The sequence below is a fragment of the Sphaerodactylus townsendi genome, linkage group LG07 (assembly GCF_021028975.2).
Source record: "Sphaerodactylus townsendi isolate TG3544 linkage group LG07, MPM_Stown_v2.3, whole genome shotgun sequence".
NCBI lineage: Eukaryota > Metazoa > Chordata > Lepidosauria > Squamata > Sphaerodactylidae > Sphaerodactylus > Sphaerodactylus townsendi.
Genome location: NC_059431.1, coordinates 2,431,144 through 2,458,692, shown reverse-complemented (window position 1 = coordinate 2,458,692; position 27,549 = coordinate 2,431,144). Strand labels below are relative to the sequence as shown.

At 57.1% G+C, this 27,549-nt stretch overlaps 1 protein-coding gene across 2 annotated transcripts in view; it reads left to right on the top strand.

The window, feature by feature from the left end:
* Positions 1-27,549, top strand: part of TLN1 (talin 1) — a 56,435-nt gene that overhangs the window by 17,960 nt on the left and 10,926 nt on the right. For both annotated transcript variants that reach the window (XM_048503586.1, XM_048503587.1), the window contains exons 4-39: positions 176-305; positions 434-586; positions 5,343-5,485; positions 6,521-6,648; positions 6,898-6,958; positions 7,332-7,436; positions 7,810-7,965; positions 8,166-8,267; positions 8,854-8,930; positions 9,097-9,277; positions 9,416-9,529; positions 9,641-9,958; positions 10,126-10,224; positions 11,784-11,951; positions 12,243-12,537; positions 13,696-13,862; positions 14,231-14,359; positions 14,502-14,615; positions 15,084-15,197; positions 15,313-15,447; positions 15,566-15,694; positions 15,895-15,997; positions 16,363-16,571; positions 16,691-16,810; positions 19,853-20,050; positions 21,443-21,582; positions 21,756-21,849; positions 21,947-22,036; positions 22,222-22,344; positions 22,531-22,674; positions 23,153-23,314; positions 24,469-24,609; positions 24,846-25,027; positions 26,294-26,426; positions 26,728-26,829; positions 27,334-27,504. In XM_048503586.1, the coding sequence (XP_048359543.1) occupies positions 176-305; positions 434-586; positions 5,343-5,485; positions 6,521-6,648; positions 6,898-6,958; positions 7,332-7,436; positions 7,810-7,965; positions 8,166-8,267; positions 8,854-8,930; positions 9,097-9,277; positions 9,416-9,529; positions 9,641-9,958; positions 10,126-10,224; positions 11,784-11,951; positions 12,243-12,537; positions 13,696-13,862; positions 14,231-14,359; positions 14,502-14,615; positions 15,084-15,197; positions 15,313-15,447; positions 15,566-15,694; positions 15,895-15,997; positions 16,363-16,571; positions 16,691-16,810; positions 19,853-20,050; positions 21,443-21,582; positions 21,756-21,849; positions 21,947-22,036; positions 22,222-22,344; positions 22,531-22,674; positions 23,153-23,314; positions 24,469-24,609; positions 24,846-25,027; positions 26,294-26,426; positions 26,728-26,829; positions 27,334-27,504 (5,130 nt within the window). The remainder of the gene's footprint in view (positions 1-175; positions 306-433; positions 587-5,342; positions 5,486-6,520; positions 6,649-6,897; positions 6,959-7,331; positions 7,437-7,809; positions 7,966-8,165; positions 8,268-8,853; positions 8,931-9,096; positions 9,278-9,415; positions 9,530-9,640; positions 9,959-10,125; positions 10,225-11,783; positions 11,952-12,242; positions 12,538-13,695; positions 13,863-14,230; positions 14,360-14,501; positions 14,616-15,083; positions 15,198-15,312; positions 15,448-15,565; positions 15,695-15,894; positions 15,998-16,362; positions 16,572-16,690; positions 16,811-19,852; positions 20,051-21,442; positions 21,583-21,755; positions 21,850-21,946; positions 22,037-22,221; positions 22,345-22,530; positions 22,675-23,152; positions 23,315-24,468; positions 24,610-24,845; positions 25,028-26,293; positions 26,427-26,727; positions 26,830-27,333; positions 27,505-27,549) is intronic.

The window sequence follows — 27,549 nt, the reverse complement described above, 5'->3', positions numbered from 1 at the left end:
TTCGCAGTCGGACTGGCTCAGTCCATTTGGGTGGGAAAGGTCTGTCTTCGCCTTGCTGTTCCCGGAGACTCTCTCTTGCGTGGGGGTCTCTTGCTCGGGCGTCCTGGGTGACTCTGCCCCTCCACACAGCGGTTTTGCTTCGGCTGACCTGTCGCTGTTGCCCTGTCCCTCTCAGGACACCATGGAGTACAAGAAGAAGCAGCGGCCCCTGAAGGTGCGCATGCTGGATGGGACCGTCAAGACGGTCATGGTGGACGATTCCAAGACAGTTACAGACATGCTCATGACCATCTGTGCCAGGATTGGTGAGAGCAGAAGGGCTGGGTTATTCAGCCTCCTGCCTGAAGCTGGAGGGGGCGGGGAACGGCTGGGGCGGCCCTCTGGCCCCGCCCTCTGCTGCGATGTGTCAGCAAGAGTCCTTCTCGCCCTGCAGGTATCACTAACTATGATGAGTACTCGCTTGTGCGGGAGATCTTGGAGGAGAAGAAGGAGGAGCAGACCGGGACCCTCAAGAAAGACAAGACCCTCCTGAGGGACGAGAAGAAGATGGAGAAGCTAAAACAGAAGCTGCACACAGATGACGAGCGTGAGTGCGGGATGCGTGGGACCCCAAGAGGGGGAGGGTGGGAAGGGCTGCCCCTGGGGCTACCTGGACAGGCTGCCCCAGCCCAGGTGTGTGGCAGCAGGATGGAGGAAGGGGGATGTCTTCCCCTCCCCAGCCCTTGCTGCCCTGCTGGGAGCCCTGCAGCTGATCACCAGATCACCAGCTGTTCCGTCGGTCACTAGAATAGGCCACAGGTTAGGGGGGGATTTATTTATTTATATTTTAGTTTATAATCCGCCCTTCCCCACAGGGGTCAGGGCAGTGAACAACAATGATAGAAACAATACAGAAACAGAACAGTCATAAAAACAGAAACAACATAAAAACAGCTTAAAATATTAATGATGACGCCGTCCCATGCCTTTATACGTCCCTGGGAGGTCACACACTCAGATTAATTCAATTCAGGCCCAGCTGGCCAGACGTAAAAACCTGGCGGAACAGCTCCGTTTCACAGCCCTGATCTCACTGGGGAGCTGGTTCCGCCAGGTAGGGGCCAAGGCTGTAAAGGTCCGGATATCTTTTGGGCCAGAGACCAGCAGCAGATTGTCCTACGATGAATGGAGGGATCTTAAGGGGCAATACTTAAGGGGAGAGGTGGTTCCACAGGTATGCAGGTCCAAGACTGCTCACAACCTTAAAGGTCATAACCAGGACTTTGAACATGATCCAGTACTCGATTGGCAGCCAGTGAAGATGATTCACTGGGGGATTATTCCGGTCCCTATAAGATCCCCCATTAAGGAGCCTGGCTGCCACATGCTGTACGAGCTTCAACTTCCGGGTCACGGACAAAGGTAGGCCAGCGTAGAGCAAGTTACAATAGTCCAACTTGGAGGGGACCGTTGCACGGATTACTGCGACAGATCGGAACGAGAGAGATATGGAACCAACTGCTGTGCCTGGCGCAGATGGTAAAAAGCTGCCTGGGCATTTGGAAGGAATCCAGCAAACCCACACGTCTGGCCCAGGCAAACTCCTGTTAAAAAGAGAGTTGTTTTCAAAATTGGGGAACGTGGCCTGCCGAGAGGAGATCAGCCTGGCCTCTGCTGGGATAGGAGGGTGAGCCCTTTTATGCCTTAAAAATTGCTTGAATGAGGGGAAGCAGAGAACATGAATGAACTGATGGGGGAACCTACTATAGCCAGGATATCACTCTTTCCTTCCTGAGTTTGCAGGCTGATTGAGAGTTGACAGCACTTTTCACCTGTCAGTCAACTCTTTGGTTTAAAGCATGGGTGTAAAACATATGGCTTGTGGGCCTGATCCAGCCCCTTGAGGGCTCTTATCCACCCCGCGAGCTTTTCTAGTTCCGGTCAGGCCAAGCCAGCGTTCAGCTGTGGTGGACTTTGGAGGCGGCGTGGCCAGGGGCTCTGCTGAGCTCCGTGGTTCAGGAGTGGCCTCTGCTGGGCCCAGCTTCAGACTGTGGGCGTCGGGGGTTGAAACTGGACCCAGCCAGGCTGGGAAGGGCTTGAGCCCAGCTTTATATTGCCGCCGCCGCCTCCTTCAAAGCACCGAGTCAATGTGGACGTTGGAGGTGGAGCCGGCAGTGTGAAGCTTGACCTGGGCCCTGCCGACCCTGTGCTTGAATGCTGGGCTTGGTCCAGCTTTAAACTGTGGGCTCTGCCCCCAAAGCCTGCTGCTGAAAGCTGGGCCCTGCCAAGTCCAGCGCTGAGCTGCAAACTCGGTCTGGCTGGGTCCAGCTTTTACTGCTGACACCATCTCCGAAATCCAGGCAGTGAATTCTGGGCTTGGCTAAAATGACAGTTTCCTTGACAGTCTTTCACAATTGGTTCATCGTGCTCTGAACTGCATCACAATCTGGAGTCACTCTGCTGTAGGCATTTTGAGCCTGGTGCTCAGGTGTGAGAACGTAATTTTGATTTATTGACATCCATGACAGAAGAGCTGTTCTCACACGTATGTTGTTCAAACATAGACAAAAGTTTAGCAGCAAAAGTCCTAAGCAGATGGTAATTTGGACTCCCACAATTGGTAGAATTTGCTAACACCAACTTCTGAAAATGTATCCTTGAGCTTGACATCACTTCGCAGGTCCGTTATTTATGTCCGGAGCTCCTCTTCAACCTCACAGACATCCAGAGAAAATGGAGAACAGAAAATTCCAAAATCTCCGTGTCGGTTTCTGAAGGGATTCATTTCTCCATTCTGATATTTGCCCCCACTACTTTTTCTGTGGATGTATGATCACTAAACAAAGATTTCATGGTGGGAAAGTGTGCCAAATTAATTTCTTTAAGTTCAAGCTTCACCTCAGAATTCCAAAATCTCTGTGTATTCATTAGGATTCATTTCTCAGTTCTGAGAATTTCCCCAGTATTTCTGTGTGGATATACAATCCCCTAATAGAGGTTTCGTGGAGGGAAAGTGTGCCACATGATGTTCTTGAAGTTCAAGCTTCCACTCAGAGGCACAAATGTCATCATAAAACTCTGCCACAAGTTTGTTTCAGTCCTGCATCTTTGTGCTGAGTCAGGTCAGGTGTTCTGTAATATCCACTATAAAAGCAAGATCTTAAAACCATTCATTATTCAGGGACAGCCTTTCCTTTGTCATCCATGACTACTGTATTTCACTTTGTAGTTCATTGAAGCATTTTAGTGCAGTTAACAGTTTTTATAACCACACTCATCACATCAGGTAACTGATTTTGGCTGCATAGCTACCGTTTTTCAATTTTCACTGAATTTTACACCAAGAAATATTGCAGGAAAACACTGATGATGGATAATGCGATGAGCGTGGATATAAAAATGGCCAATTTTATTCAAGCCAGCGGTCTTAACCACAGGCAATTCAAGAGTCTTCTGGACAAAAGGATGATTGGATGTGGTGTATCATCCCATTCCCAAGTACGATGGGTAGGTCATGGAACTGAACTAAAATGTCAGAAACGAGATTCCTTCACCTGATAGATGCAGGGAGGCTTCCAACATATAATAAACAATTAAAACATCAATTCAATTACAATTAAAATCTCAGGTAGTAGCTAGTTCATATCTGGATCTTGTAACAAATTAGTTTGGCACCCCTGATTTAGAGCTACTTTCATCTTGAACAGTTAGTTGAAAAAGTAACAGAAAAAAGTTTAATTACTTGGGTGCTGTGTGGTTTCCGGGCTGTGTGGCCATGTTCTAGCAGCATTTTCTCCTGACGTTTCTCCTGCATCTGTGGCTGGCATCTTCAGAGGGTCTGATAGTAGGAAAGCAAGTGGAGTATATGTACCTGTGGAATGTCCAGGGTGGGAGAAAGAACCATTGTCTGTTAATAAGTAAAGGGTGCAAGTAGCAAGCTAGATTTACATTTGTTGAGTGGGATCCACCTATTAACATGTGAGTAACAATGAAGATAGCAAGGTCAATAGATGAGGTCATCTGAATAGAAGTAACCTGGCCTTTGTTCCCTTTGATTGTTTACTGTCTATAGTCATCCTGTGTTTGTGTGGAGCTGATTAGTCACTGTCTTGACTCTAGTGTTTTTCAGCACTGGTAGCCAAGTTTTGTTCATTTTCATGGAAATGAACAAAACTTGGCTACCTCACCTATTGACCTTGCTATCTTCAATGTTACTCACATGCTAATGGGTGGATTCCACTCAACACATGTAAATCTAGCTTGAAAAATTGTGCCCTTTACTTGTTAACAGACAATGGTTCTTTCCCCCACCCTGGATACTCCCAACAGGTTATATACTCCACTTGCTTTCCTACTATCAGATCCTCTGAAGATGCCAGCCACAGATGCAGGCGAAACGTCAGGAGAGAATGCTGCTAGAACACAGCCATACAGCCCAGAAACCACACAGCACCCCAGTGATTCCAGCTGTGAAAGCCTTCGACAATACATTTCATTACTTGCTTTTGAATGGAGCTTAGGGTTATTAGATGTGGCTCATATGCACCTGCTGACTTGACTTATGCCAAGATTCATTTCTGTCTTTAGAAACCTACAGGGATTTTCGAATTTTCTGTGTCCATTTTCTCTGGAGAACTGTGAGGTTCCAGAGGAGCTCCAGATGGAAATAATTGATCTGCAGTGTGATGCGGTGCTTAAGGATAAATTGTCTCAGTTGGCATTAGTTAAATTTTACCAATTTTGGAGTCCAAATTTCCCCTCAAGGCTGTTGCTGCTAAAACATTGTCTATGTTTAGGCAACATAAGCATGAGAAGAGCTGTTCTCTGTCATGAATATCAGTAAATCAAAAGTAGGTTCACACTGGAACAGCTGGCTTGAAATTGCAACAGTACAGACTTTGACTTCAGATCTAGACACCGTGGCTCGGAGCAAGACGAACCAGTTACCAAAGATTGTTAAAAATCATTGAATACTGTAAGAATGTTTATGTTTTAAGCATGTTTGTGTTTTAAAGAAAAATAATGTTATTAATTGACTTTGCCTGTGCCTTCTGTGAAGTTTGTATCTCTGATATCTGGCATTACATTTTGTGATGCACCCCAGCAAAGTGACATTTATTTAATTTAATTTGTATGCAGCCCTTCACCTGACAGACTCGGGGCAGTCTCCTATAATAAACTATGAAAACATTAATAGGATAAATCGTGGGGAACCTGGCAGCCAGTCAGTTTTGCGCAGGCAAACCCTTGACAGTTGTTTAGTGCAGATCAAAGGCGGTGCTGCCCCAAGAGGCTTCTGGGGCCGACCGTGAGCTGCCCGTGGTCCTCACAGAGTCCTCCCTTCATTCCTTCCGTCGGTGCAGTGAACTGGCTGGATCACGGGCGCACTCTTCGTGAGCAAGGCATTGATGACAGCGAAACGCTGCTCCTTCGGCGAAAGTTCTTCTACTCAGATCAGAATGTGGATTCCCGGGATCCGGTGCAGCTAAATCTCCTCTACGTGCAGGTGGGCCCCTTCCCCTCCGCTGGCGTGGCCCTGGCAAGGGAAGAAGGGACAGCCAAGGCCCTCCCTGCCTCCCTGCCTCCCTACCTGCCTGCCTGCCTGCCCGCCTTCCTGCCTTCCCGCCTTCCTTCCTTCCTTCCTTCCTTCCTTCCTTCCTTCCTTCCTTCCTTCCTTCCTTCCTTCCTTCCTTCCTTCCTTCCTTCCTTCCTTCCTTCCTTCCTTCCTTCCTTCCTTCCTTCCTTCCTTCCTTCCTTCCTTCCTTCCTTCCTTCCTTCCTTCCTTCCTTCCTTCCTTCCTTCCTTCCTTCCTTCCTTCCTTCCTTCCTTCCTTCCTTCCTCCTTCCTTCCTTCCTTCCTCCTTCCTTCCCTCCTTCCTCCTCCCCCTCCTTCCTCCTTCCCTCCCTCCTCCTTCCTTCCTTCCTTCCTTCCTTCCTTCCTTCCTTCCTTCCCTTCCTTCCTTCCTTCCTTTTCCCCTCCCTCCCTCCTTCCCCTCCCTCCTCCCTTCCTTCCTTCCCTCCTTCCATGTCCTTCCCTTCCTTCCTTCCTTCCCTCCCCCTCCCTTCCCTTCCTTCCTCCTTCCTCCCTCCTTCCCTCCCTCCCTCCCTCTCTCCCTCCCTCCCTCCCTCCCTCCCTCCCTCCCTCCCTCCCTCCCTCCCTCCTTCCTTCCCCCCCCCCCCCCCCCCCCCCCCCCCCCCCCCCCCCGGGCTTCCTACCTCTCTTCCTTCCTTCTCTCCTTCCTCTGCCTTCCCCTGCCTTCCTTCCTCCCTCCCTCCTCCTCCCTCCCTCCCTCTCCCTCCCCCCTCCCTCCCTCTCTCCTTCCCTTCCTTTGTGGCCCTTCCTTCCTTCCTTCCTTCCTTCCTTTCCTTCCTCTTTTCCTTCCTTCTTCCTCCTCTTCCCCTCCCCCTTCCTTCCTTCCTTCCTTCCTTCCTTCCTTCCTTCCTTCCTTCCTTCCTTCCTTCCTTCCTTCCTTCCTTCCCAGCCTTGACCCATTACCCTGGGTCCTGGGAGGGAGAGGTCACGGAAGTGCTCTCTTCTGCAGGCCCGAGATGACATCTTGAATGGCTCTCACCCCGTCTCCTTCGACAAGGCCTGTGAGTTTGCTGGCTACCAGTGTCAGATCCAGTTTGGTCCCCACAATGAGCTGAAGCACAAGCCTGGATTCTTGGAGTGAGTGTGGCTGGCCTGGCTGATGGGACGTGTCCCGTGCCGCACAGGATCAGGGGGAGTCTGTGCTGAGGTGGCGGGGGGGGGGGGGGGAACTGCCCCTGAGGGATGTCTGTGAACATCATCAATCCCCCCCCCACCCGCTCCGTCTGCGTTGCCAGGGTGTCCTGCCTGGCCCCCTCAAAAGCTCTTGCGGTGGGGAGGTTTTGCTCCACCCCCCAGTTCCTCAGGGCTCTTTCTCCCTTCTCACAGTCTGAAGGATTTTCTGCCTAAGGAATATATCAAGCAGAAGGGGGAGCGCAAGATTTTTATGGTGAGTGGGATGCCTCTGGAAATGGGGACCTCTGAGGGAGCGCTGGTGTCTCTCAAAGCCTTTCTGCCCCTTCGTCTGACCTGACTCCTGCCTGTGGGACGTTTGTTTGTGAAATGTGCTGCTGGCACCTCCGTTGTGTGCACACAGATCCCTGCATCAAATGCGGAGTGGACATCCGAGGCAGGCGTGGGTGGGGTCAGCTTCTCAAGGCCGTGTGAGCCACTGAGCCAGGCTGGGCAGTTGCCCCAGCTGGACCCGTTCAGAGCCACACCGGGGCTTCGGGCCCTGGGGCCTCTGGCTGGGGAGGGGGGGCACTGTGGGTGGTTCCAGAGAAGCCGGGTGACCGGGGCTTCTTCACCTGCTCCTCTCCCAGGCCCACAAGAATTGCGGCAACATGAGCGAGATCGAGGCAAAGGTCCGCTACGTGAAACTTGCCCGCTCCCTGAAGACGTACGGCGTCTCCTTTTTCTTAGTGAAGGTGAGGAGTGGGCCGCTCGAGGATTGGTGGGCTCTGAGGGGATGTGCTGGCGCATCTGGAGCGTCCCAGGCTCAGTGCCTGGTGGCACCTCCAGCTCGAAAGGTCCGGTGGAGGGACATGTGAAGGAAGACCCTTTTCTGTCCAAGCGGCTGTTCTGGAGAGCCACGGCCAGTGGGAGCCGTCCTTGGTGGGCAGAGGGGGCCTGAGTCAGTGGCAGGAGCTTTGCCTGCATTCACACGTGCTGCCCCGCTCTGCTGTGGGGAGGTTGGTGGGGGAAGAGCCTCCTGCATCACTCGGGGTCGGGCTGCTTCCCTGCTGTGCTGGTGGGGGAGGGGGGCGGGGCACGTGGACCCAGCTCTTCTGTGGCCTGCAGGAGAAGATGAAGGGGAAGAACAAGCTGGTCCCGCGCCTTCTGGGCATCACCAAGGAGTGCGTCATGCGGGTGGATGAGAAGACCAAGGAGGTCATCCAAGAGTGGAACCTCACCAACATCAAGCGCTGGGCTGCCTCGCCCAAAAGCTTCACTCTGGTAATCCCAACCCCACCCCCGCCAGCGGCCTTCTGGGGCCTGCCACGCGTCCTGACCGGGCCCACTGGTAGCCCAGTCTCCCACCTGGCCTTGGTGCGCTGCAGGAGGAGAGGGGGGTGCCCACTGTGAATGTGACCGATCAGCCCCTGCCCACGGAGAGAACGGCCCCGGCAGCTGCCGCGTTTGCTTTGCTGCTGCAGGATTTTGGAGATTACCAGGATGGCTACTACTCCGTGCAGACGACGGAAGGGGAACAGATTGCCCAGCTCATTGCTGGCTACATCGACATCATCTTGAAGAAGGTGAGGGGGCCTCGGCAGAGGCCAGGCTCAGGCTGGGGGTGCTGGAGGGCTCCCGCTGTTGCCGGCTGTGGGGCATGTGGGGCAACAGGCGTTTGGGGAAGGAAGGGTGGCTGCAGGGACAGCTGTGCTGGAAAGGGACCAGCTGACCACCAGCAGCACAGAGAGGGCTGGACTGTGGGTCTGACACACGCAGCCACGTTCTGAAAACTGTGGCGCTCTGCCATTGCAACCAGAATCCTGGCCCCCCTGTGGCAGCGCAGAAACCGGCGAGCCAGGAAGGGGCCACGTGGCCCTTGCAGTGCTTGGGGGCTGCCCTTGTCTTGGTGGTCAGCCAGGATGGGCCACTGGGAGGGCAGCAGGGGGCCTTGGCCAATGGGGATGTTGACTTGGAGGCAGAGCCTCCTCCACTGTGGCGCGCAGAAGAGCCCAGGCGCAAGCCGAGCTCAAGCACCCCCAGTCCGCCACTGAGTGACGTCAAAGGCCCCCAGTTCCTGAGACCCTGGACAGATGGACTGTGGTGGGCTGGGACAGGGCACTTGTCCTGTAGAAGACCGCTTCTGTGACCAAGTGACTCTTTGACCCACAGAAAAAGAGCAAGGACCACTTTGGGCTGGAGGGGGACGAGGAATCCACCATGCTCGAGGACTCTGTGTCTCCCAAGAAGTGAGGCTGGGCGAAGGCTGGCACCTGGGCGAGCAGATACCTTGCGTCCTGAAGTCGAAAGCCCTGGCATTCTGCAGGCGCTCTGGGGCAGGAGGGGAATGGGGCTGACCCCCGGTCGAGGGGTGGGCTTGTCGTCCGGCCAATCTTCTCTCCATTCTCCTGGCAGGTCAACGGTCCTGCAGCAGCAGTTCAACCAAGTGAACAAGGTGGAGCTGGGCTCCGTGGCTCTTCCAGCCATCATGCGGCCAGGTGCGGGGGGACCGGAGAACTTCCAGATGGGCACCATGCCCCAGGCCCAGCAGCAAGTCACCAGTGGCCAGATGCACCGGGGGCACATGCCCCCTCTGGTAAGGGATCTGTGCTGGGCTGTCTCTTGAGTGCCCACCCCCCCGCGCCTCTCCTGCCCTCCGTTCACCCTCTCCCCCAGACACGGCTCTCGCCTCCTTCGGTGTTAGTAGGATCCTGACCGCCTCCTTCTGTTGCAGACCTCCGCTCAGCAGGCCTTGACAGGCACCATCAACTCGAGCATGCAGGCCGTGCACGCCGCCCAGTCCAACCTGGATGACTTTGAGACCCTGCCTCCGCTGGGACAGGATGCGGTGAGTGGGGAAGTGGGGAGAACCACCTCGGGAGGAGGAGCTTCTCTCTCTCATCCAACCAGCAGAACCTGGCATAATAGCCTATCCCCCTTCCCCCCGGCTCCGTTTTAGGCCTCCAAAGCCTGGCGCAAGAACAAGATGGATGAATCCAAGCATGAGATCCACTCGCAGGTGGACGCCATCACCGCGGGGACAGCCTCTGTGGTGAACCTGACAGCGGGCGACCCTGCCGAGACAGACTACACCGCGGTGGGCTGTGCCGTCACCACCATCTCCTCCAACCTGACGGAGATGTCCAAAGGCGTCAAACTGCTGGCGGCGCTCATGGAAGACGAGGGCGGCAACGGGCGGCAGCTCCTGCAGGCCGCCAAGAACCTGGCCGGGGCCGTCTCGGAGCTGCTGAAGACCGCTCAGCCGGCCAGTGCCGAGGTGAGTGCGCGGCGGCAGGGGAGGGCCAGGGCTGCTCCATGGGTGGGCATGGGGACCTTCGCACCCAGCCCAGGGGTGAAGGTAGAAACTAGGCATTCTCCCGAGGTAGATGGCTAACAGGTGTGACAGGCAGGAATTTGGCCCTAACCCTGCCCCCTTCCCTCCAGCCACGGCAGAACCTATTGCAAGCAGCAGGAGCAGTGGGACAGACAAGCGGAGAGTTGCTGCAGCAGATCGGGGAGAGCGATACCGACCCCCATTTCCAGGTGAGAGGCATCTACCTCCCGGGAGGGGGACGGTCATGCGGGTAGCAGAAATCCTCCACAAGAGCCACCCCGGAAGAGTCTGGTGCTGGCCAGGACTGGCCAGGACCGCTCCTTCGATCCAGTAACGTCTTGTGTGTTATGGATTCATGTGCAGATTGTGGAGAGCCGGCGCACCCGGACCCTGTCTGCCCCCGACCCACAGACGGTAAAAGAGCCCAGAAGGGGGCAGAGGCTCTTGTGGGGCCTCTGCGTAGCCTCCGGATCAGGGGCTGCTGGCAAAGGGGACTTGCAGCTGGTCTTGGGCTTGGCTCTCTCTGCCACGTGGCCTTGTGTGGTTGAGTCCAAGGAGGACGCGCTGCTGCCGCTGCCGCCATCAGACACGTGGGCTGGGCTCGCTTCGGAAAGCCCTGCCCAGGTCTTGACTCTTGGCTGTTTCGATCAGGTCCGGCGGACCAGGAAGGCCAGCGGGATGTCGCCCTGCCTTAGCCCAGTCCCAGTAGAAGGGATGGGAGCCTTTTCGGGGGGGGGGGGGGGAGGGGGCAGTCTCTTCTGTCTCCCTTCCTCTTTTGGCTGATGGTCACAGTCTGTGGCTTTCAGTTGGTGCACCAAATTATTCTGTGACAGGCCACTGAGATGGGGAAGCCCTATGGCAGAAGACGCCTGGCTTGTCAGCCGGTGGGGGGATTTCTCACCCTGGCAGAAGCTGCTTCCCTGGTGTGTGTGGGGGTGGGGGTGGGGTTCGTTCTGCCAAATTCTGAGCAGGGTCGGCAACCTGCCTTCAGTGGCCCAGGTGCTGGTGAGCCCTGCCTGTCTCTTGGGGTGTCTGTCTGTGTGGGCAGACGGTCACTCAGCCATGGGGCCTCTGCTTGGCACCCAGAAGGCCCCATGTTCAATCCCCCCTCCCATCTCCAGTTAAAAGGTCCAGGCAGGGGGTGATGGGAAAGACCCTCCTCTGCCAGAGACCCTGGGGAGCCACCGTCCGAGTGGGTGGGCAGGGCAGGGTCTGATTTGGGTTAGAGCAGCTTTGTGTGTTTCGCGCCAGCTGCTCTTTGAAAAGATCAGCCCCCCCTCCACCCCCCACAAGTGCGCCTAGAGCGGCAAATGCGTCTCAGCCGGAGGGCATCCTCCGTCATGGCAGCAGCGGCAGCAGCAGGGTTTGAACACAGCCCCCGGTTCCACTTCAAGGCCACGCTGGCTGCTGTCGCTTCCTCTTGGTGATGGGCTTGGTGCGCAGCCGTCTCCAGGCGCGTGATTGAGGCTGGAGCAGATAGTGGCTCTGGGGGAATCTCGGGAGGAGCGGGAGCCCAGCTGGTGGCCTTGGGCGTCTCGTGCCGCTGGCTGGAGCTCAGCCAAGCCAGTGATTGTGTGTATGAGAAGAGCAAAACGGGAGCTTTTCCCTGGGAGCACTGGCGGAGCGTGCGGGGGGTCCGGGGTGGGTGCTCTTATGGGGTGCCGAGTCCCGAAGGGCTCCTGCCTCCCGGCGGAATGGCCTCTGAGTTCTGCATGGGGTTGCTGGATGCGCAGGCCCAACTCTCTGCTGCCCTCCCTTTGCCTCCCAGGACATGCTGATGCAGCTGGCCAAAGCCGTGGCGAGTGCTGCTGCAGCTCTGGTCTTGAAGGCCAAGAACGTGGCGCAGAAGACCGAGGACTCCGCGCTGCAGACCCAAGTGATCGCTGCAGCCACGCAGTGCGCCCTCTCCACCTCCCAGCTGGTTGCTTGTACCAAGGTGAGTGGCTGAGGCTCCCTGGCGGAGGCTCCCTAGCCGGAGGCTTCAGGGCCGCGTCTGTCTGGAGCCGCACACATCGCTCGACTAGGGTGGCTGGAGGGCCTAGTGGGGGAGACTCCTGCTGGCCCCTCCCCCTGAAGAAGGGGCAGGGGTGTATGTCTGGGGGCAGCAGGTTTCCTCCTTTGTGTGTCCCCCTGCTTTTGCTGAGGGCTGGCTGGGAGAGGGTGGCTCAGTCCGCCCCCCCCCCCCACACACACACACCTTTCACCTGTCCACTCTCTTTCCTGGCAGGTGGTGGCCCCCACCATCAGCTCACCCGTGTGCCAGGAACAGCTCATTGAGGCTGGGAAGCTAGTGGCCAAGTCCGTGGAGAGCTGCGTGGACGCCTCTCAGGCTGCCACTGAAGATCAGCTGCTGCTGAAGCACGTGGGAGTGGCAGCCACGGCCGTGACGCAAGCTCTCAACGATCTCCTGGAACACATCAAGCAGCATGCCACGGGCGGGCAGCCAATCGGGCGCTACGACCAGGCCACCGACACCATCCTCAACGTCACGGAGAACATCTTCAGCTCCATGGGGGATGCGGGTGAGTCCCCGGGATTCGGGCTGAGCTGTCGCCACGGTGGCAGCTGTGGATTCCCTGGCTCCGCCAGGCACACTCCCCAGAGAATGGTGAATGGGAGGCTGGGGGCTGCGGCATTTGTGTGGGAGCTGCCCTGCCCTGTGAGTGAGGAAAGGCAGGAGAATTTGTGACTCCTCCCTCAAGTGGGAGTGGGTGGGGCTGTGGAGATGCACTGGCGCTTGGGGGGGGCACCCGGTGAAGGTGCTGTGGGCCGCGGCTTCACGAGGGACAAAAGGAAATACTTCGCTGTTCAACCTGTCCTGGATCCGGCAGAGGTGCGGCACAAGAGGTCACGGGGGTTCTCCAAAAGGGAGGCATCAACCCAGAGGGGCAGATGCCGAGAGCACAAGCCAGGTCACACTCCAAAATCAGAGCCGAATCCAGTCAGCAGAGTCCAGGTCCAGTCCAACACTGACCGAGCACACTGTGGGCGCAGGCACGCGAGGGCTATGGACAGGGGCTTCTGGGCCGGTTCCCTCGCTTATGGCTCCAAACCCTGGAGCAGGTGCCTTTGCCCAGCAGCAGACGGGTGCCGCTCCTCGATGGCCGGGTCGCCTCTGCATCTGCCCTCCCGGAACCTGCTGTGGGGCCCGGGCTCACAGGCAGAGGTGCTGGGCACTGCGGGCCCCTCTTCTGCGCTGCTCTCCAGGCCTGCCTTCTCCGGTGTTGCAGGGTTCTGGTGGCCCCTGGGGGAGGCTGGCGGCTGCAGCGCTTCTGCTGCAGTTTTGGGTCCCTTGCTGCGAGGGGGAGGGCGTGGCAGCATCCAAGCACTGGGGCGGGCTTCCTCCCATTCTTCCTCATGCGAGGGGGCACTGACAGGCAGACTCACAACAAAATGAGTGAACAAAAACTAGGATTCTCTGCCAGCAGATGTGGTGATGGCCACAGGCTGAGACAGCTACAAAAGGCGGTGAGAGAGATTCAGGGAGGAGAGCGCTCCCAGCAGCTACTAGCCCTGGTGACAAAAGGGACACCCCCTCCATGCAGCCTCTGAAGCCCCCAGTCTCTGTGCCCGAGAGGAAGTGGCTGGCCGCTGTGCGAGGCAGGATGCCAGGCTAGGTGGGCCAGCAGGGCTCTCGTGACGTCCCTGAGGCCTTTCTGCCTTTTGCTCTTCGTCTCCAGGAGAGATGGTGCGCCAGGCGCGCATTCTGGCCCAGGCAACCTCCGACCTGGTGAATGCCATCAAGGCTGATGCGGAGGGAGAAACGGACCTCGAGAACTCACGGAAACTGCTGAGTGCTGCCAAGATTCTGGCCGACGCCACCGCCAAGATGGTGGAGGCAGCAAAGGTCAGGCATGGGGGGGAGGGAGGGAGCCCCTGCCTTTGGGCTCCCTTGGCGAGCCACACCTTGGAGGGGACGGGCTTGCAGGGCTCTTGTGCGTTTTGTGTTCCTTCATTGCCTACCGGTGGGGGGCGGCTGGCCGACGTGTGGCTTTCGAGGCCACTGAACAGCGCCCGGTTGAAGCCGCCAGCGGAAGGCCCAGCGAACGAGGACCATTTGCTGCTGCTCGTCCCGCAGTCTGGTCTGGCTCCAGCCTCGCCTGTCTTGATGGCCTGGCTGGCCACCCCTCTGCCCAGCTGCGGTGCTGTGGCATTGAGGCGGGGGTGTGGAGGGCGCGGGTCTGACCGGTGCCTCCCTTGCTACTTGCTCCCCAGGGGGCTGCAGCCCACCCGGACAGCGAGGAGCAGCAGCAGCGGCTGCGAGAGGCAGCGGAGGGGCTGCGGATGGCCACCAACGCCGCCGCCCAGAACGCCATCAAGAAGAAGCTGGTGCACAGGCTGGAGGTGAGGGCCGCGGAGTGATGCGGAGCAGGCCCCGAGCGCAGGGCCCGCCCTCCGGCAGGGCTCCCCATCCCGGTGGGCCTGGTCTGGGCCTCGAGCGGGAGCCCCACCGGCCTCACCCTTCCTCTCCGCTTTCTTGTCCCAGCACACGGCAAAGCAAGCGGCCGCCGCCGCCACCCAGACCATTGCAGCTGCGCAGCACGCAGCCACGGCCAACAAGAACCCTTCTGCCCAACAGCAGCTGGTGCAGAGCTGCAAGGTAAGCGGCACCGCAGGGCTCAGGAGACGCCGGCCTCTTCCCTGCCTCCCTCGCCGGCTGACATTAGACCCCCAGACCAGCCCCACTGGATCCACCTGGTGGCAGATCGTGTCTCTCATGGTGACCGCGAGGCGCCTGGGAAGGCCAAGAAACGACACTGGGCCCAGGCCTCCTCGGGTCCCCCCTTTTGCACCCTCCCCCTCAGAGCCAGAAGGGAGCGTGTCATTGCAGCAGCTGTGTGGCGTTGGTCTGTCTGCGGGCCGGTGGCAAAGCCCGGCTCCTGGGGCAAGCTTCCTGGCTGAGCTGGGATGTGAAACTGTGTCTCCTCAACCACATTTATGGAGGAAGGCAATGAAACAGCCTCTGGGAAGGTGCAGGGCCGGTGCCACCAGGCTGGGAGTTGGGACAGCTCTGGTTTGCCTGCTTGAGTGGGTCTCTAGCCTCGCTCTCTGTCCTGTCTGCTCGCAGGTGGTGGCCGAGCAGATCCCGATGCTCGTACAGGGGGTGCGCGGCAGCCAGGCTCAGCCCGACAGCCCCAGTGCCCAGCTGTCGCTCATCGCTGCCAGCCAGAACTTCTTGCAGGTCAGGAGGTTTCCCTGTTGGGTTGGGCAGCATGTGGTGGCTTCGTTGTGCTGCCCCAGAGGAGCTGGCCAGATGCCTGGCCGTCCCGTCCCAGCTTTCTCTGTGTACTTTGTAGCCCGGCGGGAAGATGGTTGCTGCTGCCAAGGCCACGGTGCCCACCATCTCGGACCAAGCATCCGCCATGCAGCTTAGCCAGTGCGCCAAGAACCTGGCAGCGGCTCTAGCCGAGCTCCGCACCGCAGCACAGAAGGTACAGTGTCCTCTGCCAGGCCGGGCCCTGTGGTCGTGCCTGATGGCTTTGGGTGTGGGAAGGGGCTGGGGGCTGGAGTGCCGCCCGGCTGCAGCAACAGAGTCTCCTTTCTCGGCAGGCCCAGGAGGCCTGTGGACCCCTGGAGATCGATTCTGCTCTCAGCCTGGTGCAGAGCCTGGAGCGAGACTTGCAGGAAGCCAAGGCAGCTGCGCAGGAGGGCAAGCTGAAGCCCCTGCCAGGGGAGACGGTGAGCAGGGCCTGGAGGCGGGGCCCTGGGACCCACATTTGGGGGCACCAGGCGGGGGCTATTGTGTGCCCAGAGGATGGAGCAGTTTCTGTGGAACCAGAGAACAGGGCGGGAGGAGGGGGGGGTGAGAGCACCGGGGGGGGGGGGAGGGAGAGACTCTGCACGAACTTTTCATTCCACGAACTCGGCTTCCGCTGCAGATGGAGAAAAGTGCCCAGGATCTGGGGAACAGCACCAAAGCGGTGAGCTCTGCCATTGCCCAGCTGTTGGGAGAGGTTGCCCAGGGCAACGAGAACTACACAGGTACCCGTCCTCTCAGAGCTCCCAGAGGTCCGCCAGCGCTGTCAGTATCCCCCCGTCCTCTCCACGGCTGGCTGGCTGGCTGGCTGGCTGGCTGGCGAGGGCCCTGCTGGCAGGAGTGGGTGGTGGGCTTCTCTGCTCCCTCGTTGCGGTCTGGGCTGGGACTTTTGAGGGCCTGTCCGAGCCCAGCGGTGGGCTTTGCTTCTCAGCAAGTGAACTTTGCTTCAGCCCGCCTCCCCTTTCTTTTCCTCCTCCTCCTCCTCCTCCCTTGTGGCAGAGCCCCTTTGCACCTTCCCTTGAAAGGGGAACACCTGAAAGCGTGGCTGGGCCAAACTGGCGCTCTCGTTCTGTGCTCTGTGTCCCTGCAGGGCTCGCTGCCCGAGACGTGGCTCACGCCCTGCGCTCCCTGAGCCAGGCGGCACGCGGCGTCGCAGCCAACACGGAGGATCCCCAGGCGCAGGCGGCCATGCTGGACTGTGCTGGAGACGTGATGGATAAGGCCAGCAACCTCATTGAGGAGGCCCGCAAGGCTGTGGCGAAGCCGGGGGATCCCGACGGCCAGCAGTGCTTGGCACAGGTGAGCCTCCCGGCCTGCCCCGCAGGGACTGTCCTTCCCCCCCTGTTTCCTGCAGCTTGGATTGAGCGGGGGATGGGGCGGGAGTGGCCAAACTGACCCATTTGGGGTTCTCTTGGCAGGTGGCCAAGGCTGTGTCACAAGCCCTGAACCGCTGTGTGAACTGCCTGCCTGGGCAGCGGGACGTCGATGCAGCCATCCGCACCGTTGGCGAGGCCAGCAAGAAGCTCCTGGCTGACTCGGTGAGTGTCTCTTGCAGGAAGGAGCCCTGGGGGATGTGGGGGGATGCCACATGGCAAAAACTGCAGCGAGCGTGTGGAGAGAGGCCCGGCTCGACGTGGTGGTCTTGCTTGCAGCCAAAGGCAGGACAGCTATGCTGCATCCGAGCCCAGGTGATCTCACCCCAGCTTCCTGTTTCCTGCAGTTTCCCCCCGACTGAGAGCCACGGACCGCGTGAACTCTGTGTCGCGTGTGTGAGAGGGAGTGCGGGGGCTTGCAGGCCAGTGTCGCAGGGCAGTGGTGGTTAGAGCCTGTTTGCCCACCTGCTACAATCTGGACATGGAGTGACCTCGCTGTGTCCCCAAATGATGCCAGTTTGCAAAACACCAAACTTTCATCGTCCAGTTCTGTTGCAGCCCCAGAACCCCACTTGTTAGAACTGCAGGATGTGTCCTCCTTCTTCCAGAGGGTTCTGATCCTGTATGAGGTTAGGATGGGTGGAGCACAACTGTCCCCTCCTTGGGCCTGTTTTTTCCTAGTTCTGCAGCATCCTTTTTGCCATGCAGTTGTATGCATTCCTTCCTGTTCCAGTCTGCCCTTTTCCCTCCACTTGTGGGAGCGCCCCGAAGGCCCAGTTTCTTGCTCTCCCTGCTGCCTGATGTACGACGGGGTGATTGTATGGAACCGGGGCTTTTCAGTGGTGGCACCAGGGGCTCAGCCAAGATAATTACCGGGTGGAGCAGCTCTCCTGTTTTAAAAATTTATTTCAATAATATTTTTTTATTTTCTCACATAGAAAAGCAGCACACAAAACACATAAGCAAAGAAACAGAATACAACCCATTGCACATCATATAGTGACTTCCAGCTATCTCATTTTTGATTACAGGTTAACTCTTACTTGAATGCATATAAGTAACATGTGGATTCCATAATTCTTTCTTAAATGTTTTTTGGTAATTACAATCTACTGTTTTCTTTAGGTTTCAAACCCTGCCACCACTTCTCTGTTTGAATAGTTTTTCGAAAGGTATTCTGTACAAGGTTTCCAGTCTTGTGAAAAATTGTCCAAACTGTCATCTCTTCACCATTTCTGCATACTCTATCACTTTTAAAGCCAGTCCTCTTTTGTTGGTGTCTTATTGTCTCTCCATTTTTGTGCATATAGAGTCCCTGCTGCAGTTGACCCAGATGTAAACAGAATCGTGTCATTGCTTAGGGCCATTGCTTAGGGCCATTGCTTCACCCATTATTCCCAACAGAAGGGCCTCATTTTTCCCCCAAAATTGTTATTTTCAGGTATTTTTTTGTAATTCCTTAAGTATTCTATTCCAAAAGATCATAGTCTCTTTATACGTCCACCACATATGCAAAAGACCCCTCTGGCTGTTGACACGTGCAGCATCTATTTGATACACCTATTTATACATCTCTGCCAATCTTTTGGGCATTAAATGCCATCTGTGCATCAATTTGTAACAATTTTCCTTCAAATTATAACATGCTGTAAAATTTACATTCTTCCATATTCTCTCCCACTGTTCCATCAAGCAGTTGTGACCAACATTTCTAGACCATTTAATCATTACAGATTTAACCAGCTCATCCTCTGTATCCCATTGTAGTACCATTTTACATATTTGGATAATCAGTTTATCATCATTTACACATAGATTGCATTCAAAATCTGTCATTTGGATATCAAAACCTGTATTCCTTTTGTCAGTTTTAAACATCTCCAGTAATTGGTAATAATGGAACCAGTTTTTAACAGTAACATTTATCTCATCCATAGGTTTAAGATCCCATTTACCAGTTCAAAAATCCAGCAGGTCTCTATACGTGGCCCATTTCCCCTGCATATTAGCCTCTTTCCTAGAGAAATCTTGTTCTCTGAGATGCTCTGGATCTTGAATCTAACTTTAAATATACACTGATTGGATTTGAGCTGAAAGTGACTGACCAAAAAAGAGATCTGAAGAGCTTTGGTGGGTAGTCCTTTGCGTATGGAGATAGTGGCTGAGGAGAATTCTTTGCTGGGGTTGAAAACCAACGAGCCAGTATTGCTGTTCTCTTCTATGGAATGGCAGTGCTGCTATATTGGGACCATGATGTACGCTACAGAATTCCCCATCTCCGAAAGGGTATCATGCAGTTGAAAAAGGTACTAATTGGAGAAATTAAGAGTTGCCTACAAGAAAAAGCTGAAAAGTTTACAAGACTGGGCAAGAACATGCTAGAGGTGTGTGAAATTACACATGGCTGGAGAAAAGGGAAGGCCACAGGTCTGGCAGGTCGACTGTTTTGTAAGCTGCAGGTCTTACATTTGTTCCCCAGCAGCATCTTCCGTTCGAATGATCCGCTTACAGGAAAGACCCTTTTCTGTTTCTGCCAGAGATCCCGGAGAGCTGCGGCCCATCAGAGGAGGCCAGGCTGAGCTTTGTAGCCCCATTGCCTGACTCAGCAGGAGGTTGCTTTCTGTGATGGAGAACATTGTCCTCCTGGTGTTTGGCCTGTGTGCTCCTGCTGTGGGCCGTTGGGGACCTCTGGTTGGCCGCTGTAGGAAACAGGGTGCTGGACTCAGGGGCCCTCTGGTCTGATCCAGCGTGAATCCTCTCAGGCTCATTTGTATCCTGCTCTCTTAAAACCAACATGGCAAATGCCTCAGATATTCACATTAATTGTAGGCATGTGTGAGCTTGGACAGTTTGGAACAAGAGACCAGAGGATGCTGCAGGTGGGGCTCCCTTTGACACGCCCCCTTTCTTACCTGGGTGCTGCGAAACTGGACCGTCCTAGTGAAGGCAAAAGGGTGGGCCGGGCAAAGCCAATCCTGACAGATTTTGAAAGCTAAGCGGGATTGGCCTTGGTTAGTCCTTGGATGGGAGACCACCGAGGAAGCTCGGACTGGGGATAAGAAGATAGCCATCATAACATGGGCAGCCCAGTGTTCTTCCTCCAAAGGGCTGCTCCCCCGCCTCTTGCTGCAGGAGCAGGGAGGTCCTGTGGAGTGGGGTGGATGGCACGCCTGCTGGCTAAGTCTGACTCCTGCTTTTGTCTCCTAGTTCCCACCCATCAGCAAGAACTTCCAGGAGGCCCAGGGCCACCTAAACCGGGCAGCAGCTGGCTTGAACCAGTCAGCCAACGAACTGGTGCAGGCATCACGCGGAACCCCCCAGGACCTGGCCAAGGCCTCCGGCAAGTTTGGCCAAGACTTCAGTGAGTTCCTGCAGGCTGGTGTGGAGATGGCTGGGCAGTCCCCGGTAAGAGCTGGTGGGGAGCACCGGTGGGGAGGGAGCTTTTGGTGCCAGGGTTGCCCTTTGCGTGTACACCTGTGCCCAGGAAAGAGGAGGGAAGGGGTCTGGATCCCAAACCAGGCAAGTGGATTCCCAGGAGCAGGGAGGAGGGACAGGTTGCATTTGGTGGGCTGACCAGGGCAGGACCCATCTGTATCCACTGGTAAGGCCCCCTGTTATTCATTATGGGGTGGGCACATCAGAGAGGGCCAAGTACCTACTTCTTGACCTGAGGCCAGCCCCAGTGACCTGCCTCTTGAAGGGCAGGACGGGATGGGCAGTGTGCAGCAGTCCATGTGCCCAGCCTGTGGCATGCATGGTGCCTCTCCACTGCCCAGGCGGAGTGGGGTCTGGCTCACGGTGACCTCCTGGCTCCTGGAAGGGCTCTCGGGAAGTTTGGGCTGTGAATGTCCTCTCAGGTGTGGCTTCCGGGAAATGCATTCCCTGGCCCTGACTTTCAGCGGTTAGGTGAGGATCTCACATAAAAAGGCTAATCTTGGGCTAATCTAAAAGTTTTGTCTCTTTTCCTTTTGTGCTCTGATTGCTTAAAAATCACTGGAATTCAGATCTTGGTCTTTCGTAAACTCCTTGTGCCGGGGGAGAGCTCCAGTTGCTGGGTCGTAGGTCTCTGGAGAGACATCATCAATATTTCTTAAGGAAAACAAGCTAAACCAGTGACAAGTCCCTGTTAAACGAGCGCACTGATTTTCACATGAATTTTCTAGTTGAATAGAAACAGCAAATGCAGGCAGACAGTGGAAGCATCCTGAAAAGAGTAGGGAGCGTAAAACTGGACAGGGAAACACAAGAGGTTTTTCTTTCTAGCATGTTCATTTTGTTTCGTCTGCTCCGCCCAGTTTGAGTGTGTTACAAACCTACTGAAAATGGCACATTTAAAAGAGGGAAAGCCCAAGACATGATTGTCTCCTTTTTCATGGGACCTTTGAGCCGCTCTTCCTCTCCCAGCTGATGCGGGATCTGCGTCCTCCGGTTCTAGGCCCAGCGTGGCTTTTAGTTGGTCTCAGTCATCGCTGTTTTTGAAGAAATCAAACACTAGCAGGAATTACCTTCAAGAGATCAGACCAAGTTTTTCTTAATTCATGATGATTGAAACATTAATTAGGTTTTTAAATTTCCAAGTTGGAAAATATGAAGTTATTTCCTCCATTGCTTACAAAAAGAGCTTCAGCATTCCTCTTGCACGGATGGGTTTGTGAACAGACCAAAGATAACTGACCCACTCGAGTGGTCACCAGCAGGCTGAAGGGGTCTCTTGGAAGCTGGTGACCAAGCAGCAGGAGGGGACGAGCTTTCCAACCCCCCCCCCCTTTGCCACCCCCTCTTCTGCCCTCCCCACAGTCCAAGGAGGCCCAGGCCCAGGTGGTCTCTAACCTGAGGAGCATTTCCATGTCATCCAGCAAGCTGCTCTTGGCGGCCAAAGCCCTTTCTGCGGATCCTGCGGCCCCCACCCTCAAGAACCAGCTGGCCGCCGCTGCACGGTAGGGCTCTGTCCCAGCACCAAGAGGTGGGGGAAGGGAAGGGAGCAAGGCGGCCACTGGTGGCTCCTCTCCCAGTGCCCATCGGGGTGCCAGGAGTGGGAGCCTCACTCTTTACTGCCAGGAGACCCGGCCGCAGGGAGGATGGGCTCTGGGGACTGTCTCTGTCTTGGCAGGGCGGTGACCGACAGCATCAACCAGCTGATCACCATGTGTACCCAGCAAGCCCCTGGCCAGAAGGAGTGTGCCAATGCCCTGCGGGAGCTGGAGGTGAGTGGCCTGGCCGTGCCCCAGGGCTGGCTGGGGAGGGGCAGGGGTGCCGTGGCGGAGCAGAAGGGGCCCTGACCTGGCTTCTCCCCTTTGCCAGACAGTGCGAGAGCTCCTGGAGAACCCAACCCAGGCCGTCAATGACATGTCCTACTTCAACTGCCTGGACAGCGTCATGGAGAACTCCAAGGTAAAGAGCAGGCCGAGCTCAAGGGGCTTATGGGAAGATGTGACTGCTGGGGAGGGTAGGTTGGTCCTTCTGCTTGTTAGCACAACTTGGGGTGGCCAGGGCATTTGACCCCCGCCCCGCCCGGTGGACCATTCTGCCTTGGCCCTGCTTCCTCCTCCTAGCAGCTGCCTTTCTGTCTCCGGTAGATCCTGGGGGAAGCAATGGCCGGCATTTCCCAGAATGCCAAGAACAGCAAGTTACCTGAGTTTGGAGAATCTATTAGCACTGCCTCGAAGGCCCTCTGTGGTTTCACTGAAGCTGCTGCCCAGGTGAGAAGGCCGGAGGGGCCCCCAGCCCTTGGCATACTCCTGTTGAAGGAGCACCTGTGAGAGCACTGAAGGGCAGCAGAGTTCAGCCTTCCGTCTGGGAGGAGGCTTGTCCCGGAGTCCTCCCCTGCAGCCCGGCTTCTCCTCTGGGCCAGCTCCTACCTGCTCTGTTCTCCACCTTTCCCCCAGGCAGCCTACTTGGTGGGGGTCTCTGATCCCAACAGCCAGGCCGGCCAGCAAGGCCTGGTGGACCCCACCCAGTTTGCAAGAGCGAACCAAGCCATCCAGATGGCCTGCCAGAACCTCATCGATCCAGCCTGCACTCAGTCCCAGGTAGGCAGCAGCCCTCCAGGCATGAGCCTGAGTGGGGGTGGACGGGGTGACGTTTCTTCCAGGGCCACTTGGCTGAAGCCTTCTGTCCGAGGGCAGCTGGGAGGGCCCTCTGCTAGCGCCAGAGCTCTGCAGGCAGGCCGTGGGTCTTGCCAGGCTGATGGCGGGAGGTGCAGCCCAGGAGTTCCAGCTCCGAAAGATGCATTAAGGCAAGCTGAGGAGCTCTGAGGGAGGGATCCTGCCAGGAGACCCGGCCTTTGCAGCCTGGTGGGACAGAGGCCCCCTGTGGCCAGTGGGAAGGCGTGGCCGAGTGGGCGAGGGCATGTGGACCAGCTGGGCTCATGTGTGGAAGGGGTGGGGGTGGAAGAGGTGTGGGCCTCCGTGGCTGTCCATGGCAGCGACCTCCAGGCAGGCTCCCTGGCGAACAGCTGCCCGCCTCGGGGCTTCGGTGGCTGACCCTGCCCCACCCCCCTCTCTGCAGGTCTTGTCAGCTGCCACCATTGTGGCCAAGCACACGTCTGCCCTCTGCAACACCTGCCGCCTGGCCTCGTCCCACACTGCCAACCCTGTGGCCAAGCGCCAGTTTGTTCAGTCAGCCAAGGAGGTGGCCAACAGCACCGCCAACCTAGTCAAGACCATCAAGGTAACAGGAGCTGGTTGAGGGTGGTGGCATCAGTGGGATGGATCGAGCCATCCTCCGAGGCGCCTTCCCCCAGTGTAAGCAGCCCTTCCTCCAAGGGAAGCTTGACACTTTGCTCCATAACGTGGCAGGTCTTGAGGTAGGATCCGCCCCACTATGGCGGGGCAAGGGGTTAATTGTGAAGATCCCGGAAGAGCCGGGTCAGTCCTGCCTTCCGGATGATTTCCTTTCCACCATCCCTGTTGTTTTCAAGCTGCACAGAGAAAAATCTGTTCTTGAATTTATGGACCTGCCTTCCGTGGCCCCTCCAACGTGGTCCTGTCTCCTCTAACAGAGACCCAAGCGGAAGTGCTTTTCCAGCCGTGACTCCCTCAGAGTGCTCCTTTGCCAGACTGGCAGATTTTTAATAGGGTCAGTTAATTAAAAATCATGGAATCAGATTTAAATCTTGGAGTCTGTCAGCCACCCTGAGCCAAGAGAAAAATCAGGATGTAAACATTTCAATAAATAATTAGTTGGTTTGATTGTTTGCTCCTCCTGTGTTGCTGCAAGGAGATTTGAAAAAGAAAGTGTAAAAGGAGGGATTTTTTTTCCTATTGTGAAGGAACAAACTCACAAGCCTGACTTCTGACTCTGAGGACAACCAGGGACTTCTAGGGCCAGGGACCCCTAGCGGAGCGTAACGCTCTTTGGGGGTGTCGCGGGAGAGGCAGTCTGGCAGGTCCAGAGTTCCCAGACCATTTAGGGCTTTCAGCGTTAATACCAAGACCTTAAATCTGATTTGGCACTCCCCCTAGAGCCAGTGCAGGCCCCAGAGCAGGCCCAAGGGTAGCCCATTGCAGAGCCAAGTTACAGTAGTCTAACCTGGGTCACTGGGGCTAAGCTGGAGCCCGGAGAGCCACCCTCGGCAGCCAGCAGTTTTATGAACCTTACAAGATGGGTGCAAATAGCTGGTTAAGCTGACAGATTGTTCTCGCCAGGAGCAGAAGCGCTCTGTGAAAGCAGCGTGATTTTTTTTTCTTTGCATTGGGCTGACCGTGAGGGGGGAGGCAGAAGTGGAGCTGGGGCTCATCCTAGGCCAGAGCTGAGAGGCCCTCTCTGAAGGGAGGGCGTGCCACGTGGTGGGCCTGAGCTGGTCTGTGTCTGTCTCCCCTGAGGCTCTGGACGGGGCTTTCACTCCAGAGAACCGGGATCGCTGCCGGGAAGCCACGACCCCCCTCATCGAGGCTGTGGACAACCTGACCGCCTTTGCGTCCAACCCAGAATTTGCAACCGTGCCTGCCCAGATCAGCCCAGAGGTGAGGGGGTGGGGGTGGGGGGCGGGGCCCTGCTGAGCCCGGTCCTGACCTTGGGGCTGGGCTGAGGGGGGGGGGTTGTGTAGGCAACTGGCAGGTGGCAGAATTCTCCTAGCGGGAGGGAGGGAGGGAGGGAGGGAGGGAGGGAGGGGCATTGCTCAAGGGGGATGCTTGCCGCTTTGGCAGTGTGGAGGCGGAGGAGGCTGCTGCCCCTGCTCACCAGCGAGTTCCCTTCCCAGGGGCGCAGAGTCATGGAGCCCATCGTCTCCTCGGCCAAGACCATGCTGGAGAGCTCTGCTGGCCTCATCCAGACGGCTCGCTCCCTGGCCGTCAACCCCAAGGACCCCCCCAAGTGGTCAGTGCTGGCTGGGCACTCGCGGACTGTCTCCGACTCCATCAAGAAGCTCATCACCAATATGAGGCAAGTATGGACCGTGTGTGTACGTGTGCGTGCGTGCGTGTGCGTGCGTGCAGGGGTGGTCCTGAACAGTTGTACCGGCCTGGAGCCCCCGTCCTCGTTCTAGCCGGGATTCTCTGCCCGGCAGCAGGCAGCTCTTCAGGGTCCTCTTCAGAGAGAGGCCATTCCTGGCCCTGCGGCTTTTTGTTGGCAGCTGTGCCTGGGCGTGGCACTTCCTGCCCACTCGTGCTTGCCTGAGTGGCCACCTCCACGTGTGCTGCTCAGCCTCCAGGCACAGATGTGTCCTTGGCGTTGCTCGAGGCTCAGCTGCCGAGGCAAACGATCGGGATTGCACCTTTGGACGAGGCCTTTGGCCCCAGATGCCCTGAGGCCCCGTGCTGTGGCCCCTTGTGGCTCTGGATCGAGCCCTTCCAGTGGAGCTCCGACTCTTGAACCCGGCCCCCTGCAGGCCCAGAAGAGGAGTGAAGGCCGCTCAGCTTGGGCAGTCCCGGAGGCCTCCCTTGGGCTGCTGTCCCGGAGAATGTGTCTCTTCTGTCCTTGACAGGATTAGTTCTCTGCCGAGCCACCTGTTTCTCTGGCCCCGTGTCAGCTTCACGTTCCACACAGACACCTCAGTTGCCTTTCCCCTCGACTGACAGGGCATGGTGGGAATGCGTGGAAGCAAAAACTTCTTCCCGGGATAGTTCCAGAGGGCTGCCAGAGGGCTGTTCTGTGGCAGGACAGCTAGGCAGGAGCCCAGCAGCACCTTTAGAGAGGCCAACAAGATTGCCTGGACAGGAGCGTCTGAGAGGCTAACCTTCGACTACCGGAAGCTTATGCTGTGGAGGACGTCTGCTTGGCCGCTGCTCCTGGACTCCCGTGCTGCTTCCTGGGAGTTTCAGCTCTTGTTTGCAAACGGAGCAACCTTCTCGTCCTTCTGGCTCAGTGATGCCTGCTGGAAGCCTGGCAGGGGGCGGGGGGCGGGGTGGAGAGAATGACCAGGGGATGAGTTGCAGCGCTGGATGGCTTTTGCTGAGTGGCTTGTGCACAGTGTGTGGCTTTCTGGGGAATTTTAGCTGGTGATTTGTTGCAGCATTGAGATTATGTAAGATTCTGAAAACTTGGTCTTTGAGGCGCTGGATGTGGCTTTTACAGGCACCACCGAACGGTGGGTGGTTGTTTTTGTAGCACTGCCCTTCTCGGGGCTTCTGCCCCCTCTGGGAGCTGTGTGATCTGGGGGGCGGGGAAGGGGGTGCCATTCCCTGAGGCTGAGAAGGGTTGTCTCTGCAGGGACAAGGCGCCCGGGCAGCGGGAATGTGACGAGGCCATTGAGGCGCTGGCCAAATGCATCCGGGACGTGGAGCAGGCGTCCTTGGCAGCCATCAGCCAACAGCTGGCCCCCCGTGAGGGCATCTCCCAAGAGGTCAGAGGGCAGGGTGGGACAGGGCTGTCCATCCATCCCTCCCAGTCTGACAAAGGGGTCCCAGGATCTCGTCACGTCATTTGTCTGCAACATCTTCCCAGCCAGAGGGATCCTCACTGAGATTCCTACATCTCTTGGGATCCAGACAGATCTGATTGCTGACAGTCATGCTGGGTGGGGAGGGGGTAGCGAAATGGGGGCTCTGTGTGAAGCTGGCTACACCTGAGGGTGTGGAGGAGGGGCTCCCCTTCCTGACCACCTGCCCCCGTCCAGAGCTCACTGCTCCCCTCCTCTCTTCCAGGCCTTACATGACCAGATGCTGATGGCTGTGCAGGAGATCAGCAACCTCATTGAGCCAGTGGCCAACGCGGCACGAGCCGAGGCCTCCCAGCTGGGGCACAAGGTGACTGGGCTCTCGCGGGCAGGGAGGAGGGCGTTGCACAGAACAGAGCACAGGGCCCTCCGGGGGGCTGGAGAACACCTGGTGGCCTCGGCTACATGGAGGAAGTGTGAAGGGTGGCTGGGAAGGTTGCAGGAAGTTTTCACTGCGGAAGGAGGGAGGAGACCTGCGAAGAGGGAGAGGCCTGTCCTTCAAACGTGCCACAGAAGGTGCCCTAGCAGAGTTGGTGCGAGATCTGTGTGCGAACCTCCATCATACTCCGGAACATGCGAATAATAAATTAGACGTTGGAGCTACAGGGAAAGGCAAAGCCCCGTCAAGCAGGGCTCCCTCTGGGTGCCTGGAGAGGGCCAGGACCGGGCGGGGACGTTCTGGATTTGGGGTGCTTGGTTGCTCTGGGTGTCGGCCGCTGGTGTAGCGGTGGTGCAGCCAAAAGAGGCTGGAAGGTAGGAGGGCTCCCCCCCCCCCGCTTGTGGCTCAGCTCCTTCCGTCGGCCTGGCCTTGCAGGTGTCCCAGCTGGCCCAGTATTTCGAGCCCCTGGTTCTGGCCGCCGTGGGGGCCGCCTCCAAGACCCTCAATCACCAGCAGCAGATGAACCTGCTGGATCAGACCAAGACACTGGCGGAGTCTGCCCTGCAGATGCTCTACACCTCCAAGGAGGCTGGGGGCAACCCAAAGGTGAGTGTTGGGGGGGGGGCGGGGGCGGGAGGCTGCCTGGGGCTG